At 37.9% G+C, this 13220-nt stretch overlaps 1 protein-coding gene across 1 annotated transcript in view; it reads right to left on the bottom strand.

Annotated features, from left to right (window-relative positions):
- prkdc (protein kinase, DNA-activated, catalytic subunit) overlaps nucleotides 1-13220 on the bottom strand; it is a 238657-nt gene that overhangs the window by 74388 nt on the left and 151049 nt on the right. Inside the window, exons 55-60 of the mRNA XM_060824031.1 lie at nucleotides 11875-12048; nucleotides 5937-6035; nucleotides 5574-5784; nucleotides 4350-4539; nucleotides 3013-3219; nucleotides 2231-2346 (exon numbers count right to left, since the gene is read on the bottom strand). Of these exons, the coding sequence (XP_060680014.1) occupies nucleotides 2231-2346; nucleotides 3013-3219; nucleotides 4350-4539; nucleotides 5574-5784; nucleotides 5937-6035; nucleotides 11875-12048 (997 nt within the window). The remainder of the gene's footprint in view (nucleotides 1-2230; nucleotides 2347-3012; nucleotides 3220-4349; nucleotides 4540-5573; nucleotides 5785-5936; nucleotides 6036-11874; nucleotides 12049-13220) is intronic.

The following is a 13220-nucleotide window of genomic DNA, read 5'->3' as shown; positions in this document are numbered from 1 at the left end:
GCAATATGAAACATTACCTGAAACACAACAGTGTAATCCAGCAACTTGTAAATTTCTCTTCCTTTGTGAGCAGTGATCCAATTGGAGAGATGACCATTCAATACTATGACCCTGCTCTCACCCCCAAAAATGCCAGTGTTGCAGCAAAGCCAAATAAAATTTATCATTTGAAATCAGGTCTTTTTTGTTCTAAAGATATTCTAGTAAAGTTAAAAGAATAAACCTGCATGCATGAAACTTGAAGAGTAATACACAGGTTGTTCTGGTATGAAAGCGAATTGGCTATAACACAATTGACAAACTGTGGACGCTGTTCAAATAATGCAAACATTCTTATAAACAGGTATAGCAATTGTCTACAGCAATCTTCTACATTGCTATTTTCTGTACAGGGGGGTTGCAGAACGTTCTGCATCAATGAGCATCATCCTAGCCAAGGAATACTGGCCTCTCTGCTAGCTGAACCAAAGACAAACACCTGGTAGCACCATCTCCACCAGAAAGTACAGTATCTTCAAACTAATAGACCTGTGCCTCACAACCCACTTCACCTTCAACGACAAGACCTACAAACAAATCAATGGGACACCCATGGGATCACTAATATCAGGATTCTTGGCAGAAGCAGTTAATCGGAGGTTAGAACGAACAGCCCTTGCCATGATCCAGCCCAAGTTTTGGGTCCGCTATGTGGATGACACCTTTGTCATCACGAAATGCAACAGATTACAAGAAACCCACAAACACATAAACACCATCCTTACCGGTATAAAGTAAACCAAAGAGGAAGCGAACAACAACATACTCCCCTTCCTAGACGTCATGGTAAAATGCAAAGACAATGGAGAGCTACAGACCAGCATCTATAGGAAAGCCACACACACTGATCAGACACTCAACTACAGGAGCAATCATCCCAACACCCACAAATGGAGCTACATCAGGACATTATTTAAATGAGCCACAGCACACTGCACCACCCAGGAACTAAGAGAAGCCGAGGAAAAATAGTTATACAACGTATTCAGGAACAACGGGTACCCGATAAGTGCAGCCACAGAGTCCGTCACAACAGATTTAAACAAGGAGGCACAACACACCCAGAAACTCCAGCCACCCTGCTATTCATTAAAGACATCACAGAGATGACAACCAGACTACTCTGGCCCCTACGCATCATGGTAGCCCACAAACCTACCACCACACTGAAACAGCTCCTGATGAATTTCAAGGACCCTGTACCAACAATCTGCAGAACCAAGGTCATCTACAAAACACCCTGCAAGGACTGCAACAAACATTACATCGGTCAGACGGGCAGGAAACCAGCCACCAGGATACATGAGCACCAACCAGCCACCAAAAGACATGACCAACTATCATTAGTATCAATACACATAGACGAAGAGAGACACCAGTTCAACTGGGACAATACATCCGTCCTGGGACAGGCTAAACAAAGACATGCACGGGAATTCCTAGAGGCCTGGCATTCAAACTGGAACTCCATTCATAAACATACCAATACGAACTCCATTCACCAACCTCTCAGAAAAAGAACCAGAAATGACATCACCCACAACAGTCCAAGAGAGATAAATAACAAGCAGGATAGAACACCAGCACTTCTTCGGAGGCTCACTGGTGATGTTACCTAGCAGGGTGTTGAAAGGTCGGAGAACAATTCTACCAGCTCAGCGAGCAAATTTACAAGAAGAATGCAACTGTCGTGTTGCAGCTTAATGACCTGCACATTATACAAGCCGATGTTTTACAGCCCATATATACGAACTACAATCTTCAAAATAATTTGTGGAATAAGATTATCTCCACTGAAATTTATTTCGATGTTGATATCAGAAAGATATTAAGGTCCAGAGTTTCAACAATCATCCTGGCTTTGAGATGCAATTAAAATTAATCTCACCTAATTAGTCTTTTTCTTTGTTTTACTGATAAAAAAGGTTCATAAATATTTTTGTGATAAATAGATCTTGCTCTAATGTCTGAAAGCACAACAAATGTTTAATGCACTACACTGTGCTGGATTGTTTTATAAGATACACATTTCAAGAGAATAGCTATTTCTAAGTTTATTCAATAACAGAAAAGGTAGTGCCTTTCGGCAGCGAAGTGACAGCGGTGATGTAATCATATTGTGGTAGCAAAATATCAAGTAAATTACAAAAATTTAAATGATATTTCAAAGAAAAATGTTAAGCAGCATTACCTTAGCCAGATGCTTTTCCTGAATGCTCTTTCTGGCAAAAATGAGGTTTTCTTTCTGTCGATCTTTGAGGAACCTGCGCCTCAGACGGAGGATGTCTGCTCTCTGATCGGCTACGGCTAGAATGCAAAAAATACTATCGTTAACTATTTATGCTATTGCTCACAAGCAGAAAATTGCATTCATCTTCCTGATGCTTCTCAGTTTCATCACTCTTTAAATCTTTGTGTCTCTTTGTTTTTAATTATTTTTCTTTTACTGAACAGGATTCAGTCTCTCCAGCTTGTTCTGCCATTCAATTAGATCACAGCTAATCTGTAATATAAGTCTACCCACCTGCCTTGTCTCTGTTTACTTCCATACCCATGATTTGAAAGAAAATTGATATGATATCCAATGGTAAATGATACCCAAACTTAGACAGCAATTCAAACCAAAAATGAGGAATTAGTTTGGAGATCAGGAAATACTATAAAAGAAGCAAGATCAAAGGGAAAAAACCTTCATTCTGTACTTCCCATGAGCGATGTGCAAATACACCACAGTGACACCTCTGCTGAAAATTGAAGAAACAAGCGTATGAGCCAGATTGCCTGGATAAATGGGGACGGTTAGTGGCAGGGAAGACTTCCAGCCATAATATCACTCACCAAATCCAAACATGATGATTGATTTGACGATGATTTACCAGCAGTGTGGCAACTTTATGTAACATGGAAAGCACCAAAAGAGGAACCAATCAACTAATTAGAAACAAGGATGAAGTTAAATTTAATTGACAATACCTTTTGTTTTGGAATCAACTTCATCGCCTGGGATAGCAAGTCTTTTTTGTCCAAAGTCTGGACCAACAGGCTTCATAGCTTTCTGTGACCTCTCACTCCGCTTAGAATATACAAGTAATGAGGAGGATGCAGATTCTGAGAAAGGAAGGGAGTATTCTGCAAAAGTATCCAAACTGCTCCCTGTTAACCAGTTAAAATTCCGTGCACCTAGACAGGGACATCAAATATTATCAAAAGAATAACAGTCACATTGCACATTTGTAATAGATTTTGTTGGACAAATAATTTCTCAGACAGAACTCCATTATGAGTAAGTTAAAAACTCATAAGAACACAGAAACAGGAAAAGCAGGGCATCTGAACCTCAATTTTACTTTGCCAATCAATGGAGGTCAGTATGAATTTCTAACTCAAATAACCTTTCTTGTACTGGCCTCATATCTCTTAATTTCTTTGGTTACAACAATCTACCAATCTGAACAGATTTAATAATGGAGCATCCAAAGACCTCTGCAGTAGAAAATTCCAAAGATCCACTTCACTAAGTGAATAAATTTATCTGAATCTTAAATGGCTTACCTCTAGTTCAGAGACCATGAACCCTAGCTCTTGATTGTTTTTTCCTGGGTGACAATTCTCCCAGATTCTATCAAACCCTTTTAGAATTTTACAAGACTCAATTAGATCACTTTTCATGTTTCTCAAACCTAGAAAACATAGACACAGTCCACTCCATTCAAACTGTCCTTATGGGATAATCCCTATTACCCCAGGATTCTGATCAATGAAACTTTGTTACTTTGCCTCCAATGAAATTCCTTAGAAGAATATCCTTTTTTCAGTAAGGAGAACAAAACTTTAGACAGTATTTCAAAAGTCAACAATTTTGTACAGGGTCCGTTAAGTTCAAATATTGAGAAAATAAGTTAAAAAGACATTTGTTTTTAAACTTTATGAAAAGTGAAATAGTCAACTGGACCACCTTAGTCACAGTTTTTAGGCACAATGATATCCGGGCAAGGTGGGAATTTATTGCCAATTTAGTTTCTCTGAGAAAATAGGCTTGAGCTAACAGAGTAGCTTATTAACAGCTTATTAACCACATTGGTGTGGGACTGAAGTCACATGTAGACCATTGGTTATAAAGCCAGTTCCTTTCTTTCCCTGTCATTCAGAACACTAATTAACAAATCATGTTTTTACAACAGTTATACATTCACTTTTACTGAAAGCATCTACGTTTTTCAAATTTTTTTGGTGGTGAGATATAATGCTACTTTTTTTTGTATTATAGCCAGTCTCTCAAAAGAACATGTTATAAAACAAGAGTAACGTACCAGAATTCTGAGTTGGTGTAAATTCATAATGGGTTAGGGTGGCTCTAATCTGGCCACCAATTGTGTTTTGATCTGCAACTGATGCTTCTTGTGACGACCTTTTCATACTACCTGCTGAAGCCTGAGTTTCCACAAACAAAGGAGTAAGAATTCTACTGCGTTGATGCCAACTTGAATCAATGGAATAATCCTAGAAAAAAATGAGAACAGACCGCAGAACAGTAAGATGCAATAAGTAACACTTGTAAAGTGAGATAAAAATTTAAACTTGAACTCAGTTCCCCTAGAAATGATGATTTTAGACAACATTTATGAAAATATGTAAGACAGTAACTTTAGGAGCAGTGGGGTCAGCTGCAAAACTCCATGTAGTCATGTGACAGTAAAAGGTTGAACAAATGTACCATAGGTTTTAGAATGATCTTCAGGAAGACATGCAAGTGGTCCACTAAGTTCTTCTAATTAAGTAGGGTGTCGTGGATTTCTTGTAACATAACAGTAACAAGAAACAAAATAAAACATCTAATCCCAGTACATTTGGGCAGAATTACGTTTTTAAAAATGTAATCAAATTTTATCAAAAATGCTGAACTGGTTGACGAGTGATACGCAAATGAAAAATGGATAGCAATTCATTTACCCATGCCCACATCACTCTATACACAGAACACAAAAAGAAACTGTCATTTTAAAAATATTTTTCTGAGTTTATGACTAAAATAAAACTGCAGATGTTAGAGATCTGAAATGAATTTGCTGGCAAAACTCATCAGAACATTAGAGTCTAAACATTAACTCTGCTTCCTTCCCACAGATGCTGCCAGATCTGCTGAGTTTTGCCAGCAATTTTTATTTTTGTTTGAGTTTATTAAATATGTTAATTTTTAAGTCTATGGAGTTTTTGTTTATGGTAGTAATAATGCATTTATACAGTCGGTTCTGTTATAACATGTGTTTCTTCAACACAAATTGGCTATAATATAATTGAAGAATTTAGATGATTATTTTCCTTACCTGTATTGGCTATAAAGCGATTCTGGTCCCATTGATTTAAATGGTGCTTCTATTACGTGATTTTCTTATAATGTGGAATCACATGGGAATAGAACTATCACATTACATCAGAACAGACTGTAGTCTTCAAAAAAATTCAATTACATCTATATCTATAAAATTACAGATGAACAGCTAAAGTAACACAGCAAACAAGCCTCTTATATTTACTTGAAATTTGCATTCAGATAGAGGATACTCAAACATCTCACGGCTATAGTCAGGGCTGCGACTCGTCATTTCCAGTAGGACATTGGTGGCTATACTGAGGTATTGGGTCTCTATCTTATTGCAGTATAATGATCCAAGACTGGCCAACATTCTGTCCAGGGTGCCTGTTGGAAGTCTGTTTTCATGACTCCAAAAGTTTCTAACATACAATCTGAAAAGAAAGCACTCACATCAAGAAAATCTTGTTTTTCAAAAAATAATCAATACTTCAAAAATGATTGCTATCACTGACAACATTCTACAGGATCATTATGAAAGATTCAACTCCCTTCCAAGTTAATAAGTGACTAATCAGTTACGTACTGTAGTGCAGGATTTTCATCAGTCAATCCCTGAAGTAATGCATCACTTGTTTCTGTGTATATTTCTTTGGAGTCAGGATCAGATTGACTTTCTGGGTCTCTGTAGAGAAGGATTAAGATTTACTGCATTTGTATCAAGATACAGCAATAAATGAAACATTTTCTTCCTGCTGACTTTCATGAGTACATGATACATGAGTACAGTAAAAAGTGTATAAAGTTGCTATTTGCTGTGCATCTTTGATAGAAAAGTGTCTCAGCACAAAAGCTTAGGTATAAATTAGAAAAAAGAAATAAAATTAAAATTTCAGCATTAACTTGGGAGAATATTTTCTCAGCTCAAAACTGTGTTTTCATTCACACATTTGAATACATTGAGTTAAACTATTTTTGTTAACGGAAGCATCAAGAATTTTAACTGATTTATTTTTCTGATTAACACAGAAGAGCAACACAAAATGAGAAATTGTCACTTGACACATCAAACTTGTCTATTTTACACTTGACTGAAGACAAAAAAAATTGCAGATGCTGGAATCCAAGGTAGACAGGCAGGAGGCTGGAAGAACACAGCAGGCCAGGCAGCATCAGGAGATGGAGAACTCAATGTTTCAGGTGTAACCCTTGACAGCTAACATCACCGATGTTATTTTATTAAATCTGCTTTAAATCCACTTTTTATTAATTATAATTTAATTGATGTGCTCCTGTTTGATCTGATTTACTATGAAATATTATTCTGGGTTCGTTAGTTCAAATTATTCATTTATGGGGTTATCGGTATCCATACATTTCATAACCTTTCAATACATGTTCCTATTGAATCCTGATGCCTTGGAGCATAAGCAGCATGATAATGTTTTATTACTCCTGCATACACTCTGTGTGATGAGGCACTTCAACATTCATTAAATAAGAATAGAAAATACTGAAAATAATCTACAAATCTGGCAGCATCAGTGGAGGTAAAAATAAAGTTAATGTTTCTGGTCAATAATGTGTCAATGAAAACAGTTCTGATGAAACAGAACTCTTCATAGATGCTCCCTTGGTGAGTATTTCCAGTAATTTCTGTTTTTATTTTAGATTTCCAGCACTTGTGGTATTTTGTCTATGTACCTCAACATTCTCTTGGTTTATTTCAATTACTACTCTCCATTATTAATTACACTGAAACACACCATGGGCTAGATTTTACATTCCATTCCTAACAGGAAAGGAGAAGGTGAACTCTTAAAGTGTGTGTCATTGGCTGGAGACCCTTCTTATCTACGCGCATTAGGCTGCCTGCCAGTGACCTAACTGAGGCCTGTAAGAGTGCAGTTAATATGAACCAAAGGAGGATAGTGTAGAACTTGACAAGTGCTTTAGGTTGGTGAATGGGCTAATAAGTGGTAGTTGAAATTTAATGCAGTAAAGAGTTTTTAAGTGATTCATTTTGGTTCAAAGAACATAGAGAATATAGAATACAGTATATAATTCTAAAGGGTTGCAGGAGTAGTGGATGTCTATGTTTAAAAATTATTGGAAGTGGTAGGACAGGGACAACAGTTAATAAAGCATACAGTATCCAAGTTTTAAGAACAGGAGCACAGAGTACAAAAGCAACAAAGTAATGTTAAACTTGGTATGGTCTCTAACTTGGAGAACCATACTTTGGCAAGCACGTGAAGACATTACAAAGAGTGCAGACAAGATTTTAAAAGTTAGCAGCTGGCATAACTGTGGCACATCTGAGATTGAGGGTTACATGGATAACATGTTAATAGATACGGTCCCTCAGTACCTTAAGAGAATGCCACGAGATAGGTAATGGGAGATGAGCAAGCAGTCAAAAAGGACTTTAGCAGATTGTATAGGAGCTCCCTGAGTGTATCCTGCAATCTATCAGGTTTTAGTTCTGAACACAGATAAGTGTGATAGTTCATTGGGGGATGAGCAGAAAAAAGTATGTTTATGACAGGACTTACACAATTAACAGTATGACCCTGGCGATGTGTTGCCTAACAAAGTGACCTTGGAGTGCAAGTGCATAGTTCCTTGAAAGTGGAGTTGCAGGTAGAGAGGATGGTAAAGAAGGAGATTATTTGGATAAGTTTTCTGGACTTAAGGCACCGGGACTGAATGAGATGTATCAAGGATTGAGAAATGTGAGAATGTAAACTATAGAGGTGCTGGCCATAAGTTTTCAGTCTTCTGTAACTCAGGGGCACTGCCAGATAGTTGGAGAACTGCACAAGTCATGTTCTTGTTCAAAATAATTATGCAAAGATAAGCCAACCAACTAGAGATCAATCAGTTTGGCTTTGGTGGTTTCAAAACTTAACAAATAAGTGTTAGTTACTATTAGTAAGCACACACTTTTAAAGGAAAATCAGGATTAACTAACTTATTGGAGTATTTTGAAGAGATAACAAACAAGCTTGATGAGGACAATGGTGTTAATGTTGCGTGCATGGACTTCCAAAATGTATTTAATTGAGAACTGCACAACAGGTTCATAGACAAAGTCAGAGCTCATGAAATAAAATGGGTAGTAGAAATGTGGATACAAGGTTGACTAGCACAATGATTACAGCATGTATTTTGGGCCAGAGAAAGTCGATGTTAGGGCATTTACGTTTCCTAAGATAAGTAATGACCTAGTTTTGCTGTAAAGAGCACAGTTTCAGAATTTGTAGATGATACAATACTTAGAAGCAGTGCAAACAGACAATTTTCTACACTGAGTGGCCAGGTGGTAAAGTTAACATGGAGAAGTGTGCGGTAATATATTTCAATAGGAAGAACATGAAAGATAATATAAAAGAGAGGGTACAACTCGAAAGTGTGCACAGGAACAGAAGGACATGACTGTGTTTGTGCATAAGGTACGAATGGTGACTGGACAGGTTGAGAGCGCAGTTAATAATTGAATTTAATTTAATTTAATTTATTGTCACGTGTACCAAGGCATAGTGAAAACCTTTGTCTTGAAAGCAATACAGACAGATCACATAGTTAATAGCATAGATAAGCAAACAATAGGTAAACAGCAGCAAAACAAAAACATTTACAGGCGAATGCTGAGAGTTTGAGAGTCCATTCAGTATTCTAACAACAGTAACTGTTTCGAAACCGGCTGGTGCATGCGTTCAGGCTTCTGCACCTTCTCCCCGATGGTGGAGGTTGTCGAAAAGCATTGCCAGGATGGGATGGATCTTTGAGAATGCTTGCAGCCTTTCCTTGACAGTGGGTCTGGTAGATGGATTCTATAAGTGGGACGTTGGCCTTTGTGATTGTCTGGGCCAAGTTCACCACTCTCTGTAACCGGCTTCAATCTTGAATGGTACAGTTGCCATACCAGGTAGTGATACATCCAGCCAGAATGCTCTCGATAGCGCACCTATAAAAGTTGGCAAGGGTATTCGCCATCATGCCAAATTTCCACAACTGCCTGAGGAAGAAGAGACGTTGTCAGGCATTTGTAACCAATGCGTCCACATGCAGAGTCCGAGGAAGCTTGTTGTTGATGACCACTCCGGGGAGTTTAACACTCTCCACTCATTCCACCTCTGTGCTGTGTAGGGGGGTATGAGTAACATCTCGCCAAAGGTCAATAATGAGTTTCTTGGTTTTGCCAGCATTGAGAGTTAGGTTGTTCTCAGTGCACCATTTTTCCAGGCCTTCCACCTCCCGTCTGTAGTCTATTTCGTTGCCACCTGAGATTTGACTAACTATGGTGGTGTCATCAGCGAACTTGTACATGGTATTAATGTGTTATTTGGCGATGCAGTCATGGGTATACAGTTGAGTACAGTAGGGGGCTGAGTACACACCCCTAGGGGGCTCCAGTGTTGACTGTTAGTGAGAATGAAATATTGTCCCCAAACTTCACTGATTGTGGCGTGTGGGACAGGAAACTGAGGATCCAGTTGCAGAGAGTGGGACTTAGTCAGAGATCACTAAGTTTAACAATCAGTCTCGAGGGGATAATAATGTTGAAGTCTGAACAGTAGTCAATGAGTAGGATTCTTACGTTGCTGTTCTTGATGTCAAGATGTTGCAGGGAGGAGTGAAGGACAAGTGATATGGTATCTGACGTGAATCTATTAGTCCAATAGGCAAACTGGAGTTGGTCAAGAGTAGTGAGGAGAGTGGAGTTGATTAATGCCATGACTGGCCTTTCAAAACATTTCATGATCATCGAAGTTAGGGCCACTGGGCAGTAATCATTGAGACATGTTGCATGAGCCTTCTTAGGCTCATGGATGATATTGGCCCTCTTGAAATAGGCAGAGACAGTGGCCAGCTGTAGGGAGAGGTTGAAGATGTCCAAGAAGACCTCTGCCAGTTGATCTGCGCACATTCTGTGCCCAGCCTGGTACTCCGTCTAGTCCCATAGCTTTCCTTGGATTCATACGAAGGAAAACTGATCTGACCTCTGATGCAGTGACTGTTGGGATAGGTTCGTCAAGACTTGTCAGAATAGGTGTTACCTCTCCACCGAAATCTGCTCAAAGTGAGCATAGAAGGCATTGAGACGATCTGGGAGAGATATGTCATCGTCTGCTATCTTGCACTCCCTCTTTTTAGAGCCTGTGATGTCATTCAGTCCTTGCCATAATCACCATAATAAAGTGAATGATATCTTAAGTTTTATTAATAGAGGCACAGATTAGAGAAGCAAGGAGGTTATGACAAATTTACATAAGACATTAGTTCGCCCTCAGCTACAGTATCACATCCAGTTGAAGGCAATGTATTTTAAGAAGGATGCAAAAGCACTGGAAAGTGGAGAGGAAGTTTAATGAGGAATTTGAATTCTGAAGACCAATTGGAAAAACGAGAACTGCTCCAGATATCAGGACAAAATCTAACTCATGATTTCCCGGAATGTCACATCTCTTGTTTGGGTAAACATTTCAGCCAAGCCAAAAAAAAAAGGAATAGTAGCCAAGATGTCTACCTCATTCAGTTCTTAACAAAGAAAACCAGTGAAGCAGCTTCAGCTTGGCTTAGTGCAAATATATCCACAGTTATCTGCCACAAAACACTAAACAAGTACATCAAAATTCACCTCATTAGCTGAGTGACTATGCTGAAAACTTTCAAATTCCAATCTTTGATCTTTTTTCTAAGCCTTATGTTTAAAAACTCTTTACACATTTTCTTCTTTAGCTGTTTAGTGTGTACTGAACATTGCATCAAAAGAGGATGTATTGAAACTCTCATGTATTTCACACACTTTGTCATCAGACCAAATTAAGGATATTTCTTTTCAATCAGCAAGTGTTGCAAAACATAATCATGCTATCGTTAATTAGCGGCGATCGATAGGAGTGGAAGAGTGCAAGAAGACATACAAGAGATTGTCTCTTCCCCTCTCATACATACAAACAAGTAGCAAAAGTTTGTAATAATATACATAATTTGTAAACAGAAGATGAAATTACAAGTATGAAAAGTGCAGATATTTCCAACCCCAACATTGATGTAAGACTCGGCAGCGGGTGCAGAGAGGGGTGTAAAGGTCATTTAGGGAAACATCTTGCAGGCTTTTCCAATGATAACTGACCAATCATATGGGCATGGTCAGTGAGTTTAATGACTTTGGTGTATAAATGTTTATTCTTGCTGAGTATACTGACCAGAATGTGAAATAATACAAAATAGATACAAACTGGAAGAATGGTATTACATTGACAAATACAGACATCTAACTTAAGTGTAATCTGTTAATCAGCAAATTACATCATTATAAAAACAAATGTGCAAAAAAAGAAATAAAATATTAAAAAAATTGAAATACAACAAATCTCAGTATATTCAACTGAATGCTTCTTTCAGTCAAGTTAGTTTACAAAGGGGCTGAAGTACCTCCATAAAGATTAATCATTCCTCCTAAACTGTCTAGATTTTTTAAAATCATGAAATCATTTTTGTTATTAATTCCATACCTGTAATTGTCATATATCCACATCAGAATATCATACATTCTCTCTCGGCAAATGGGAGATGGATGAGAAATGAAAGCCACCACCGAATGTAGCAACTCTTTCAGTTCTGCTGACTTCAACTTGGCTTTAATCCTATATATAATGTCCAAACAAACCCTCTGTCTGTCTTCATCCCTGATAAGAGAGATAGATTAACATGCTGTAACATTTTTATTGAAATCATTATGCAAAATCTTTGAACTCAGGCAGACCATGACCAAGCACAATGTGTAGTCACCAGCTGTCTGCACACTGAAGGCGCAATCTGGGTCTGAAAACCCAGCAAATTTTCTAATTCTCCTCTAAGGATGCAGTGCTTCTCCAACGGTATTAGTCGGGACCAGCAAACTCAACATGGACTGGAGATCCATTCAGTTCTGAAACATGGTCATATTGGACTTGAAATATTTGCAACTTGAAATTCTGCTTCACTTTCCACAGATACTGTGGGACATGCTGAATTTCTTGTTTGTAATACCAAGAGATCCACCTATCTGGCTTGGATCAGTTTCCCTCTGGGTGACACATACACTACAAAAGGTACCAGAATACATTTCCATTATATTTAAACAATTATATTTAGCCTTCATGAATCACAACAGAAATCTCAATGCCTCACAATGATACTGAAGTACATCCTGGTCTTCCGTTTCAGTTGTATAACATTTTATAAAAACAAAAGTTCACTGCAACAATATTCCTCAAGACAAAAATAGAGGTGGGTACAATTACAACATTTAAAAGACATTTGGATGGTACATGAATATGAAAGGTTTGGAGTGATATAGACCAAAAGCAGGCAAATGGGAATCGTTAAGTTTGGGATAATTGTTGGCTTGGACGTGTTGGACTAAAGGGTATACTTCAGTGCTGTATGATGCTTATGAAAAATAAAACTTATTGAACTTTGAAGTTAAGATTTACATAAGTAAAAACTGCATCGTGTTTTCTATAAGTGGGAATCTATTTCAAATTGTCAATGATATCAAAAGTAAGCATGTGCACACAGCATACTTGTAAAACATCTGAAAAATGTTGGCATCTGAGTTGTCAGAGTTCAATGAGGATTAACTCCACAACATAGAGTGTCTGTAAGATAAAACATTGGCAATACCTATGTGACATGCATTGACAGACACGTGAACAAGCTTGAACCATTTCCACCATGCAATAACATCCAAAGAAACTTTGAAATAAACAGGCTTGCATTTATTTAGAGCATTTCACGGTCATTAGCTGTCTCAAAATACTTTACAGTCAGTCAAGTACTTTTGTAGTGCAGTCATTATTACAATATGGAAACAATA

This window comes from Hemiscyllium ocellatum, chromosome 4, assembly GCF_020745735.1.
Source record: "Hemiscyllium ocellatum isolate sHemOce1 chromosome 4, sHemOce1.pat.X.cur, whole genome shotgun sequence".
Taxonomy (NCBI): Eukaryota; Metazoa; Chordata; class Chondrichthyes; order Orectolobiformes; family Hemiscylliidae; genus Hemiscyllium; species Hemiscyllium ocellatum.
Note: the sequence above shows the minus strand (reverse complement) of the source record. Positions and strands in the feature narration are given on the sequence as shown.